The sequence below is a fragment of the Aquila chrysaetos genome, chromosome 10 (genome assembly GCF_900496995.4).
Source record: "Aquila chrysaetos chrysaetos chromosome 10, bAquChr1.4, whole genome shotgun sequence".
NCBI classification, from domain to species: Eukaryota; Metazoa; Chordata; class Aves; order Accipitriformes; family Accipitridae; genus Aquila; species Aquila chrysaetos.
The window spans coordinates 38170458-38183690 of NC_044013.1; the positions used below are offsets into that span (position 1 = coordinate 38170458).

Sequence of the window (13233 nt, forward strand, 5' to 3'; positions counted from 1 at the left end):
CTCTCCTGACCCGCGCCGGCTGCTTTAGGAAACGGATTTCTTCCTGCCACGAGCATCGCCTCCGGTTAATTTAAACCCAGGTCAAGAGAAGGAAAGCAGGGATGCCGGAGACCAGGCACAAGGCTTGGGGGGGGGGACCCCCAAAAACTCACCCCAAGGCAAGATGAGCCCATGCAGCTGCTTTTTGGGGTCTGGGGGTGCAGACCTCTACGATGCCTGGGATCAGCCCTGGTTGGGGTCATCCGTGCAATGAAAGCGATGGCTTGAGGGGTCCTGCAGAGCCTTGGGGACGGTCGCCGGCGCTGGAGGGGACGGCCGTGCACCGGCGGGTGTTCCACCCGCCGGTGCACGGCCGTCCCCTCCAGCGCCGGCGACCGTCCCCGCACCCCACCGACAGCCTCCCCCAGCTTTGTAGCAGCATGAGCGAGGCTTTTCCAGCCCGATCTATTAACACACCGTTAACGGCAGAGGAGTTCATTTTTGCCGTTTAACATTTCACGGATAATTAATTATTCTTCATCTTGCAGCAAAAAAGGAAGAGCAGGTAGAGGGGCTGTTCAAAGCGCAAAAAAAAAAAAAAAAAAAGCAAGCTGAAACCCAGGGAAATTGGTGAATTATTTGTAACATCAAAGGCGAGGGAGGATGTGCTGATTTAATGGGGCACCGTGAGATGCAGAGCCCTGGGCATCGCGGTGATGCTGAGACCAGCACGCACTCATTGCATAAGTGGTCCTAGGCAGCGGCGTGGATGGGGGCCCCGGGGGGAGCCCGGCCTTTGCCTGCGTTCCTTCATCGCCTCCTCTCACCTCCCCGTCGCTGTTAGCTGCCGATTCTGCCTTTGCACGGTCCTGGGGTGTCCCCGTGACCCAGCTGGGCACCATGGTTGGGGGGGGCCTGGAAATCCCCCCCCGGGCCTGGCGTGGGCCTTTGGCACTCCTCAATGCTTCATTCATCACCGAAGGCGAGCGGCAAAATAAATAATGATATTTAACATTTCATAATAACGACAATTAGCCAGTAAATAATGCCTTTTACTCCATGAAAGCCAGAGTAAATTATTTCCCCTAATTAGCTGTCAGGCAGCACTGGGCAGTGGTGGCAGTGGGCAAAACCGGCAGCCCCTGCCCACATTATCCCCCCCACCGATGCATCGCTGAGTGTCCCCAGACCCCAAATCACACTCCCCAAATCTGCAGGCTTGCAAAATCCACCACTGCCGGTGGGACACGGGGCTCCGCGCCGCATCCCGGCTGCTCCGGCAAGCCCTAAATCACGCCTATCTCCCGTTAAAAAGAAAAAATATCAACAACAACAAAAGGTGGCAACAAAGTAGTTTATGGCCATAATAAATTGTGCCCGAGGAAAAAAAACTGTTTGCCTTGAAGCAAGCAAGGGGGGGGGTTCCCATCGACACACAAATGGGAGCATTGCCGAGCCCCACATCCCGCCGCAGCCGGAGCCGGCGGCCACCGGCAGGAAGGGAAAGGGGGATTTATTGGAAATAATTTTCCAGCACGTTTATCTCACCCACTCGCTCTGATCTCACCGGAGGTGCCGTGGGGCTGGGGGGGGCCCCGCTGCAGTGGGGGGGGTGAAGGTGACGGGGACACGCGGTGTTCTGTGGTCCCCAGGGCTGCGGGGTTGGGGAGCTGGTCCTGGTGGTCCCTGTGCCGTGCTGGGGTTGGGGTGAGCAGAGGGTACCGGGTGCCAAAAAAGGGATAAAAACACCCATCCACAGCGGTGCGGGGGCGGCTGGGGAAGGAGGGGGCCGAACTTTTCCCGGTGCTGCCGGCTGGGCCGTCGCTGCCGGACGAGCTGCCTTCCCCGGCAGGACTGGGCGCTGACACCGGTGCGGGTACGGAGATGCTGCCGCCCGGCCAGCCCCGAGGGGTGGGAAGGATGCGGCCCCCGCCGTCCCCGCAAGGGCTGGAGGGCGGCCAAGGTTCTGCCAACCGCTCGGCTCGGCCGGACTCTGCCCCTTCCCTCCCCTTGGCTCGGTTCCCAGCTGCCCACGGGGACGGGGACAAGGACGAGGACAGACATGGCTGTCCCCAGCCAGCCCCACCAAGCCACCTACGACGCCATCGTCATCGGGGCCGGCATCCAGGGCTCCTTCGCCGCCTACCACCTGGCCCAGCGCCACAGGGACACCCTCCTGCTGGAGCAGGTACCGGTGTCCCCAGTCCTGCCGTGTCCCTAGCCTTGCCGCGTCCCCATCCCACCGTGTCCCCATCCCACCGCGTCCCCAGCCCCGATGCGCTGGGGTGGGCGCCTGCAGACCTGGCTGCCCTCTGCCACGGCACGGAGCGGAGCCACTGCCGGCACCCCTGGTCCCCGGTGCCAGCAGTCCTGTGTCCCCAGCACCAGGCCCCCATGTCCCCAGTGCCAGCACTCCTGTGTCCCCAGCACCAGGCCCCCATGTCCCCAGTGCCAGCACTCCTGTGTCCCCAGCACCAGGACCCCCACATCCCCAGTGCCAGCACTCCTGTGTCCCCAGGACCCCACATCCCCAGTGCCAGCACTCCCATGTCCCCAGCACCAGGACCCCCACGTCCCCAGTGCCAGCACTCCTGTGTCCCCAGCACCAGGACACCCATGTCCCCAGTACCAGCACTCCCATGTCCCCAGCACCAGGATCCCCACATCCCCAGTGCCAGCACTCCTGTGTCCCCAGCACCAGGACCCCCACATCCCCAGTGCCAGCACTCCTGTGTCCCCAGGACCCCACATCCCCAGTGCCAGCACTCCCATGTCCCCAGCACCAGGACCCCCACGTCCCCAGTGCCAGCACTCCCGTGTCCCCAGCACCAGGACACCCATGTCCCCAGTACCAGCACTCCCATGTCCCCAGCACCAGGATCCCCACATCCCCAGTGCCAGCACTCCTGTGTCCCCAGCACCAGGACCCCCACATCCCCAGTGCCAGCACTCCTGTGTCCCCAGGACCCCCACATCCCCAGTGCCAGCACTCCCATGTCCCCAGCACCAGGACCCCCACGTCCCCAGTGCCAGCACTCCTGTGTCCCCAGCACCAGGACACCCATGTCCCCAGTACCAGCACTCCCATGTCCCCAGCACCAGGACCCCCACGTCCCCAGTGCCAGCACTCCCGTGTCCCCAGCACCAGGACCCCCATGTCCCCAGGGCCAGGACCCCCATTTTCTGCTGTTTCCCCGTGCCGCGGTTGGCAGGGCAGGCTCTGTCCCCAGGTGCCCGCCGCGTCACGGCGCCGGTGCCCGTGGGGCTGACGGGGTCAGGAGTGGCAGTGGCCGCGGTCACCCCCATGTCCCTCGTGCCCCACAGTTCATCCTGCCCCACTCGCGGGGCAGCTCGCACGGGCAGAGCCGCATCACCCGCAGCGCCTACCCCCGAGCGCCCTACGCCCGCATGATGCCCGACAGCTTCCACCTCTGGCAGCGGCTGGAGGCCGAGGCCGGCACCAACCTCTACAGGTGACGGGGATGGGGACGCAGCCCCCACCGGGCACCGTTCCCTCCCCGTGGGTCCGGGCTGGGGGCTGCGGCTGCTGCCCTATCGGGGAACAGCGCTGGGCAGGATGAGGCCATCCCGGCAGGCAGCCGTCAGCTCCGGCTGATTTATGGGGCTCCATAAAGGAAGCGCCATTAAGGAAATGAACATCTAAACGATCCCCCGCTGCTGGGGTCAGGGCTGACGGTGCTTGCTGTATTTGGGGGGGGGGGGGGGGGAGGCGAGTGCGATGCTGGCATCCGGACCCTCCCCATGCATCACCCCATGCGCCCTGCCCGTATCACCCAGCATCCCGCCGTGGGGTGCCGCGGCACCAGGGCGCAGCACATCCCGAGCATCACCAGTGCCACCGTACCTCAGTTTCCCCCAGGGGCAAAGCAAGGGGCGGGGGGGGGGGGTCTGCGCGGGGAGGGGGCGAGGGGAGAACTGACGTGGCTGGCCGGGCACAGGCGGACGGGGCTGGTGGTGCTGGGGCCGGCGGGCAACCCGGAGCTGGAAGGCTGCCGACGCAACCTGCGTGCCGGCGAGGTCCTCGATGCCGCGGCGCTGGCCCAGAGGTTCCCTGGCCTCCGGCTCCACGCCGGCGAGGTGGCCGTGTGGGATGGCACCGGTGGGGTGCTCTTCGCCGACCGGGCGCTGCGGGCGGTGCAGGTGGGTGCTGCCAAGGGGATGGGTTGGATGTCCCCTGGCTCCGTCCCCGCAGCCACCTCCCGTCACCGTCCCCACCCAGGACGTCTTTCGCCGGCACGGGGGCACCCTGCGGGACGGGGAGAAGGTGCTGCGCATCGATCCCGGGGCCGTGCTCACCGTCACCACCACCGCCGGAGCGTACCGAGCCCCCCGGCTCGTCGTCGCGGCCGGAGCTTGGACCGGTGCCCTCGTGGCACCCCTGGGTCTCCATCTGCCGCTGCAGGTAAGGGTCGGTGGCACCGCGGGACGGCGTGGCCGCGGCCGGGGCTAACGCGGTGACCCCAGCCCCTGCGCATCGACGTCTGTTACTGGAGGGGAGAAGGAGCCGAGGAGCCCCGGCACAGGCAGAGCTGGTCCTTGCTTCATGGCCCTGGGGCTGCGCCGAGCCCCCCACGGCATCTACGGGCTGCCCGCCCTCGAGTATCCAGGGCTGGTCAAGGTGAGCGGGGCACGGTGGCAGTGAGGGCACCCCGCAGCCGGCCCCCCCCCTGACCAGCTGCCCCCCCCAGGTGTGCTATCACCACGGCAGCCCCGCTGACCCCGAGGAGCGGGACCGGGTCCCCCCGGGTGCCCCCCACCCCGACATCGCCCTCCTGAGCAGCTTCATCAGCAGCTACCTGCCCGGGCTGGAGCCCCGGCCGGCCGTGGTAGAGACCTGCCTCTACACGGTGAGACCCCCCCCCCCCCGAGGAGCGGGACCCAGGCGTTTGGGGTCCCAAGCCTTCCTTCGCCCCAAGGTGGACCTTGCCGTGCCTTCCCCCCCTCAACCTTGGGTCCAGGAGAGGACCCTGGACCCCACGCCCTCACACCATGGCTCCCCCAGAACACCCCAGATGAAGACTTCATCCTGGACAAGCACCCCAAGTTCAGCAACATCATCATCGGGGCCGGCTTCTCGGGTAGGCGAGGGCACCCAGCCCTCCCTCCGCCCCAGCACCCCAGAGCTGGCTGGGACCACGGGGGTGGCCGTACCCCCCCCCCCCGGCCCCCAGCCACCCTCTCCTCCCCGCAGGCCACGGGTTCAAGCTGGCGCCGGTGGTGGGGAAGCTGCTGTGTGAGCTGAGCCTGGGTGAGGAGCCGTCCCACAGCACGGCCCCCTTCGCCATCACCCGCTTCCCCGGCGTGCTCCGGGCTGCGCTGTAGGTGCGGGGCCCCGGCCGTGCCCGCACGGAATCGCACTGGCCTGCAGCTGTGTCCCTGCATCCCGGTGTCCTTACATCCCAGTGTGTCGGCATCCCCACGTATCTCCACCTCCCTGCATCCTGGTGTCCCGATATGCTGCACCCCAGCACCCCTCCACCCCCACACCCCAGCTACTCCACATCCCAGCACCCAGCATCCTGGCACCCTTCCATCCCAGTCGCCCCCATCTGTGCACCCCAGCACCCCTCCATCCCCACATCCCAGCACCTTGGCATCCCCACACCCCTGCTACCTGCATCCCAGCATCCCTCCATCCCCACATCCCGCATCCCAGCACCCCTGCATCCCTGTACCCCTGCATCCTGCCAACCCAGCAGCCCCCACATCCCAGCATCCCGGTACCCTGCATCCCTGCACCCCCACATCCCAGCATCCTGGTACCCTGCCTCCCCACATCCCAGCATCCCCATATCCCTGCATCCCGGCATCCCGCATGGTGCCAAGCCGTCTGCCGAGCACCCGCTCCCCAGAAACAAATTAAGGAGCTTTGTCAGCCTCATGAAGATGGAGCTGGAACAGTGCAGAGAGACACACTCGCTTAGGAGTCAAGTTAAATGTTTTAATGTTAAATGTGCCATTTTATTATCATTAGATCGCTCCTACTTAATGAAAGCGCATTAGCGCAGCGTGGCTTTATGGCAGCGAGCGCCGAGCTCGGCCCATTTGTTTCCAAGAGATGGTGGGGAAAAGGAACAAACGACCTGGTTTGCCAGGGTCCCAGGGGTGCGGGGGGGGTCCCGGGGGTGCGGGGGGTCCCTGGGGCTTGGGGGGGGGGCAGGGGACAGCACCCGGCACAAGGCCGGCGGGTGCCGGAGCCGAGGCCGAGCCGTGTGCCGCTCAGGCGGCCGGCGATGCACATCATCATCTCCTCCGCGTTAAATAATTAACGCCGGCAGGCAGAGGGCTCCCATCCCCGCTGCTTATCTGCATATTTATGAAGATTGATAAATGATTCAGTGCCGGCACCCACGAGGGCCGTCTCCCCCCTTCCCCTCCCCATCACCCGTGGGTGCAGCAGGCTCAGGGAAGGTGCCGAGCTTGGCCCCTCCACGCAGCCCCGCATCCTCGCCGGGGCTGGATCCATCCCGCCAGATCCCACCACCATGCAAACACTCCCCTCAAACGGGGTGACCCCCCCTGAAACGGGATGACATCCCCCCAGCACGCAGAGCAGGCAGCAGCCGGTATCACCAGCCAGAAATGACGTTTATTTTCATACTGAAAGTAAAGGGGGGGGGGGGGGGGAGAAACGCACAGCTGGGCTAGTGCAAAACAACCAGGGGGGGTGGAGGGGGGGGTAAGGGGGGGTGACGACAACCCAAGGGGACATGTGGGACCCCGTCCCCATGTCCCCTTCCCGGCTGCGGGGCGGCTGCTCCCCAGGGCCCGGCCAGCGAGAGACGTCTTTGGCTCAACTAAAAGGGGCTTAAGAGGACCGGGGTGGGGGTGCCTGGGTTGGGGGGGGAGTTTAAGTTATAAAATAAGGAGCCAGCAGGCACTGAGGAATAAATCCAGGGTGCTGGAGCAGCCGGCTCTGCCGCCGAGGACAGACGGGAGGTGGGAGGGTGGGGGCGGCCGGGGGGGCTGCAGCCAGCGAGCCGGCCGGGCTGCTCCCCCCACGGCCGGGGTCGGGGGGGGGGGGGGGCAGCTGCGTGTGTCCCCCCCCGCCCCACGCAGAAGAAATACCGGCTGCCCGGGTTGGCCCCGTGGAGCTGAGTGTTTTTGGGGCGATGGGAAATGGTGTGGGGGGGTGCTAGGCGGGGGTCTCGGCGGTCCGGCTCTCTGCCTCGCTGGCGCTGGGGGAGCTGCGGGAGGAGCGGCGCGTGCTTTCCCCGGCATCCTGCTCCTCGTCCCATCTGTCGTAGGCGAAAAGGTGCCGGGAGCTCGGGGGGCTGTGAGGGAGAAAGCGGGGTTAGCGGGGGGCGGAGGCGGGGGGGGTCCGTGCCCCCAGCGTGGCTGCAGTGCCGCAGCAGAGCTCGGCTGCCGGGCACACCTCCCCACCGGCTACACCGGGAGCTGTGGTGAGCCGGCACGCTGGCAGCCAGCTGGATGGAACCTCGATCACCACCTTTTTTATTATTTCCAAGATATTTGGGGTATGCTCCACTGCGACTGACTCCTTGCCGGACTGAGCCGAGCCCCTGCTCTGCGGTGGGGCCAAGCGGAGCCTGCCCGGTGGCTGCCACCCTCCACGGGCACCCAGCACCACGCGCTCAGAAAAAGGCACGTGGCCGTGGATGCAAACGCCGATGCTCGCGGACATCGCCGCTTGAGGGGTCCCAGTTGCACCGGAGCCCATGGCTGGGTGCTGGGGGTGTTTCTTCCCTCCCGCTGCCACCCCGTGATGCCTTCCCCGGCCCCGGGACAAGCAGCGGGCAGCCCGACTGCGACCACATTTCCAAAACGCTTTTTTCCCTTCCTCCAGCCCTCATCCTATACGAGCCATCGGAAAGGACTGAACCCGCTCCGAAATCGCTGCCGGCAAGCCCCGGCGCACCCTCTCCTCTGCCATCAAACGGGGTCCACAGCCCCAAAGCCCTGCAGGGTGAGGCCGTTTGCACCCCGATTCCCCGTCACAGGCACCCTGCACGGCGCAGGGCAGCAGGATGCGGCCGCCCTGAGAAACACCTCCGAACCCCAACCACCCACCCCGGCTCCCCCGCCGTGGGTGCTGCCTTCCCCCCGCCATGCTCACACACTGCAGTGGGTGCGTGTTAGTACCCGTCCCGCTCCTCCCCACCGCCTTTGGGACCCACTGCCATCCCCGGGGCGGCGAATCCCCTGGGGTGAGCGGGGATGCTGTGCCGCCCGGCGAGCCCTTAAATTTCCTGAAGGAATAAATTCAGCTGCGTCCTGGGCCGGCGGCCGGGGAGCCGGGAAGGGATTAGCGCTTCCCGGTGTCCCGCATGCTACAGCCGCTAATCCCAAACACGCTGCGTCCTGGCAGCAGGGGCAGCTGCCGGTCCCGCTGCGGCAACGTCGGGGATGCTCCCCACGACCGGCGATGCATCGGGGATGCCCTGCAGCACCCCAAAAGCAGGGCTGTTGCGGGCGCAGCGGGGTGCCCCATCCTGGGGTGCCCAGCAGAGATGGGTTCCATGCCCGGAGCCGGGCGAGGGTTAGGGCGAGTGGTTAGTGGCACACGGGGAGGTTCATGCTGCACGGCACACACCACTCCCACCTCCTGCCTCAGTCGCTCTCGGGTCGGTACAAATACTTCATCACCAGGCTGTCGACCTGCTTCTTCCGCTGCTTCTCCTCCTTCTTGCCCCGGCCGGGACGTCCTGGCTCCTCGCCCCCCACCGCCTGCGGGCCCTTCTTGACGCTGGAGGTGCTCCGGTAGGAGCTGGTAGAGCCGGAGGAGGAATCGGAGGAGGAATCGGAGGAGGAATCTGAGTCGGATGATGACTGCTGCTTCTTCTTCTTCTTCTTGGATTTCTTCTTGGCCTTCTTGGCATGCTTCTTGGCACTCTTCTTCTTCCGCTCCTCTTCCTCGGAGGAGGCTGAGCTGCTGCGGCGCCGGCCGGCACGCCGGGAGAAGTCGAGGGCAGATGCGGAGCGACGGAGGCTGCCGGGGGGGGCGGTCGGCGGCACCCAGGGGGGCTGCGCTCCGCACGCTCCGCACGCTCCGCACGCTCCGGCCGTCGTCCCCCGAATCGGCCTCGGGGCTGGAGCAGCCCCTGGCCCGCGGCGGGCGGTAGCTCAGTACCTCCTGGATGGCGGCTTCCAGATCGGAGTCAAGGTAGGAGCGGTGCCCCACGGGGCGGGCGTCCCCAGGACCCCCCCCCCTCGGAGGCAGCGCTGCGGGGCCGGGGAGGCACGGAGAAGCTGCGCCCCAGGGGGGGCTGCCCGCGGCACCCCTCGTCCGCCTCTTCCAGGCGGCTGCGGGCCAGGGAGAGCCGCGATTCGGGGCGACCCTCGGGCCCCCCGCGCCGGCTCCGCAAGCTCCCGGGGCTGGAGAGGGCGAAGCTCAGCACCGAGCAGCCCTCGTCCCCCTCATCCCCGTCCTCCAGCCCGCGCCAAGTGGCGGAGGAGGCCCGGCTCACCGGGGCGGAGGCAACGGAGGCTTTCTCGCCGTCGGCAGCCGAGAGGGACCAACGCTTGCCCAGCCCTTGCCGAGCCCGGCCGCTGGCGTCGGCGAAGGCTCGGGCGATGACGGCCGCCCGGTCCTCGGGCTCGCCGCCGCGGGCCGCTCTGTGGGCAGCACGCTCGGGGGAAGCCGGTCGCTCGCTGAGCGCGCTGAAGAGCGTCTGCTCGTCCCCTTGGCCACCTATGGAGTCCTTGAGGCCCGGACGCTTCCTATAGCTGAGGCAGCTCAACACCGACACCGGCCGCTCCTCGGCCTCGGGACCATCCGGCGGGGCTGACCTGTGCCGGCGGCACCACGGCCCCACGCACGCACCGGGGAGACAAGAGAGAGACGGAGATGAGCGGGCGAGGGAAGGGGGGGGGAGAGCGGCGGCGAGGCAGCCTCAGTAATTTACGTCAGCGGGAAATAGCATCACGGAAAAATGTCATGTAAATGGGGGAATTGTTCTAGCCCGGCACTTTGATTCCCCTCTAAAGTGTTGCGTTCAATGTATTTCATTGTCGGCTACCTGGAGCCGCTGCGTTTGATTCCCGACTTCAGAAAAGGTGGAATCATCTCCAGTAACAAAATGTTTTACATCTGCACTGCTGAATAAATTAAACCAATTAAGAAAAAACCGTCTCAGATCTTTCCCCCCTTGCTCGGCAGAGGCGGGGGAGCCCCCTGGGACTCCCAGAGCCCTGCTAGGAAATTGGGTTTGGGTAAAAGCAATCTGCTCTCAGCAGTCGAGCACTTTCTCCGGGGAACAGGAGTGGGGCTGCGTGTCCCAGCCCCACGCTGGCCCTGCACCGCGGGGGCACCCGGGCATGTCCCCCGCCTCTGCCGGGGGCTGTGTGGGCAGCCCGTGTTTGCTGAGAGGTGCGGGAAGGGATGTGGTGGGGCTACAAAGGATGGAGGGAGGATCCAGCCCCGGAGCGGGGGACAACGCACAAGGCTAGAGCCCCCCACCACGAACCTTGGGGAGGCAGACGGGGTGGGGGCTGCGGGTGCCCATCCGCCTCCAGGGTGGGTCCCAGTACCGCACTGGGTGGGATACTGGGGAGGGGGACCGGGGAGGTCCCCTTGGGCGGGGGGACGTGTGTCCCCAATGGAGACCGAGCCGCTCGCCGGCGTTAACCCTGCCCTGGCCGGCCACGCAAGCACCGGGTGGGAGCACGGCACCCAGAGTGTCACATCCCACGGGTGCCCACCCCGGCCGTCCGCCGGCACAGCTCACCCTGTCCTCTGCCAGCCAGCCCCGCGCCCAGCCCTGCACCCACCTGCTGCCCTTCAGGCTGCCGTCGTCTGAGAGTGCTTTGGAAGAGCCTTTGTTCTTGGAGAGCCAGGACTTCACCCCATCCACGCGCTCCTCCAGCTCCGAGTCCACGTCCGAATCGCCGTCGCTGCCGGAGGAGCGGGTCGGGGTGGGAGAAAGCAAGAGGTGAGCAGGGGCCGGTGAGATTTTGGGTGCTGGGGAAGCGAAACTGCACTGGCGGGCACCGAACTCCCCCAGCACCCGCTGCCTGCGTACCCTGGCATGGGCGAAACCCCATCCCGTGGTTCTGCTCCATCTCCCAGGCCACAACCTGCATGCATACAGCTTAACCTGCATTTTAGGGGCTCCCCAAAGCACAGCCGTGCCACGCACCCCCCGAACCCCCAAACCACCCCCCTGCCCAGCCAAGGGGCTCCTGCACCCGCTGCCCAACACCCCCCCTGCCACTGCAAGGCTCCGGGGCTGGAAAGATAAGACGGCGAGGCCGGCGTCGGGGCAGTGAGGAGCACGACTCTAGAAACACAGGAGATTTCCAGCTCCAAATCTGGGAAGGAAATAAGTGGGTTCATTTTATAGGCCACCGTCGAGCGCAAAATTACAGCGAGGAAGAGCGATGTTGATGGCCCTGGGTAAACAGGAGTTTAGCAGGCAGAACAGAAACGACTCCGGCAAGGCGGGTGCAGGAGCGTGGCGGGCAGATTTACAGCCCTGCCGTGCCAGAGAGCCCCTGATTTACATCCCGGCATAAAAAAAGCCCTATCTGGCTTAAACCATCTAATTTATAATGGCCGTTCGTAACCATATTGATTGCCTTTAGAAAGAAGGTGCCGTATGCATTGCAAAATCCATTCCTCCACGTTAAAAGCATCCCTGCATAAATCTCCCTTAATACCTAACTGCTTACTGCTTTCATTAGGGTTATGGCAGTACCGGCGGGATCTATAAGGAAATCGAAGCGGCACGGCCCCCTCTCTCCCCGCTCTGCCGCTGGCCAGTGAGAGGCGAGGGCTCCCACCAAGCCGCTGCCGGGGAAGGGATATATCATATGATCTTAAATGGCCGTTTTATCCGCCTGGCTTTGGGCTTATTCCCTGCCTGGGGACACAGCAGACGGCACAGGGGACGGGCTGGGATAGACCCTGTATATGAATCCTCCTCGTTAAATTCAAAGCAACGAGCCGCACTCCATCACGCGCGTCTCCCTCCCCTGCAATACATCCAGGCAATGCTGGGCTTGAAAACAAAAACAAAACCAACAAAAAACCACAGAATGACAACAAAAAAAACCCCCAACGAGCCCCATAAACAAACTCTGGGGGCAGCTAAGGTTTTATAACCAGCAGAATTAAACTCCACGTCAAACACAATTTATGTCTGGGCGAGCGTGCCGTTAGTTAAGCGGGACCCAGGTCGCGGGGGAGCGACCGCGGCAGGGGATATTAATTGTGCGTGGCAGCGGGGCTCCATCACCGCTCCACGTCGATACGCTCATCATTAGCCACGGCAGAGCATCACCCCCCGCCCCGGCCCAGGGGCTCAGCCCCTGTCCCCCCATATGGGATGCAGTTATGTGCCGTGCCGTGCCGTGCCGTGCCATGGGTGCTGTTAGGGCATGCAGAGGTGGGCCAGTGGCATGCGGGACCCCGGCCCGCGGGGGTGAGGTGTGGGTTAGGGGAGGGGAGGAAGGAAAGAGAAGCTCCTCACAGTTTACTCTTTCTTTTCTGATACTTTGCCACCATGTCCTGCAAACTGGGAGGGGTTGGGGAGGGGGTCGGAGGGGGGAGAAACACAACAGAAAGGAAATCAAATGAAAGGGAAAAAAAAAAAAAAAAAAGACCAAGTGGGTGGAGAACAAATGGGGGGCAAATTAAATGGTGCGGAAGGGCTAAGGGAGGGAAGTGTGGCTGCCCTGCACCCCCGGCGTGGGGCTGCACCCGGCTGGGTCCCAGCATCCCGGGCTGGATCCCAGCATCCCGGGTCGGGTGCTGGAGCGTGTCCAGAGAAGGGCAACAAATGTGGTGAAGGGTCTAGAGCACAAGTCTTCTGAGGAGCGGCTGAGGGAACTGGGATTGTTTAGGCTGGAGAAAAGGAGGCTGAGGGGAGACCTTACCGCTCTCTACAGCTACCTGAAAGGAGGTTGTAGTGATGTGGGGGTCAGTCTCTTTTCCCAAGTAACAAGCCATATGACAAGAGGAAACGGCCTCAAGTTGGGCCGGGGAGGTTTCGATTGAATATTGGGAAAAATTTCTTCACCGAAAGGGTTATTGTGCATTGGAACAGACTGCCCGGGGAAGTGGTGGAGTCACCGTCCCTGGAGGTATTTCAAAGACGTGTGGATGTGCCACTTAGGGACACGGTTTAGTGGTGGACCTGGCAGCGTTAGGTTAATGGTTGGGCTTGACGATCTTAAAGGTCTTTTCCAACCTAAACGATTCTATGCTTCTATCCCGGGCTGGGCTGGATCCCAGTGTTCCGGGCTGGACTGGATCCCAGCAACCCAAACCTC

The 13233-nt window shown here is 64.6% G+C and overlaps 2 protein-coding genes across 13 annotated transcripts in view; one reads left to right on the top strand and one right to left on the bottom strand.

Annotated features, from left to right (window-relative positions):
* The first annotated feature begins 1991 nt into the window (after positions 1–1991).
* PIPOX (pipecolic acid and sarcosine oxidase) lies at positions 1992–5952 on the top strand. Its single transcript, XM_030027390.2, is given in 9 exon segments — positions 1992–2167; positions 3304–3452; positions 3939–4140; positions 4220–4402; positions 4465–4494; positions 4496–4618; positions 4689–4847; positions 5003–5078; positions 5192–5952. Coding segments are annotated over 9 exon segments (1179 nt in total). The 5' UTR covers positions 1992–2041; the 3' UTR covers positions 5323–5952.
* MYO18A (myosin XVIIIA) overlaps positions 5928–13233 on the bottom strand; it is a 40402-nt gene continuing 33096 nt past the window's right edge. For 7 of the 12 annotated variants that reach the window (XM_041126563.1, XM_041126562.1, XM_041126561.1 and 4 more), the window contains 3 exons: positions 12432–12476; positions 10732–10854; positions 8725–9750 (listed from right to left, as the gene is read on the bottom strand). In XM_041126563.1, the coding sequence (XP_040982497.1) occupies positions 9120–9750; positions 10732–10854; positions 12432–12476 (799 nt within the window). In that variant the 3' untranslated portion in view covers positions 8725–9119. Of the gene's footprint in view, positions 7275–8724; positions 9751–10731; positions 10855–12431; positions 12477–13233 lie in introns of those variants that run through there. The other 5 variants (XM_041126565.1, XM_041126560.1, XM_041126566.1 and 2 more) reach the window with 3 other exon arrangements.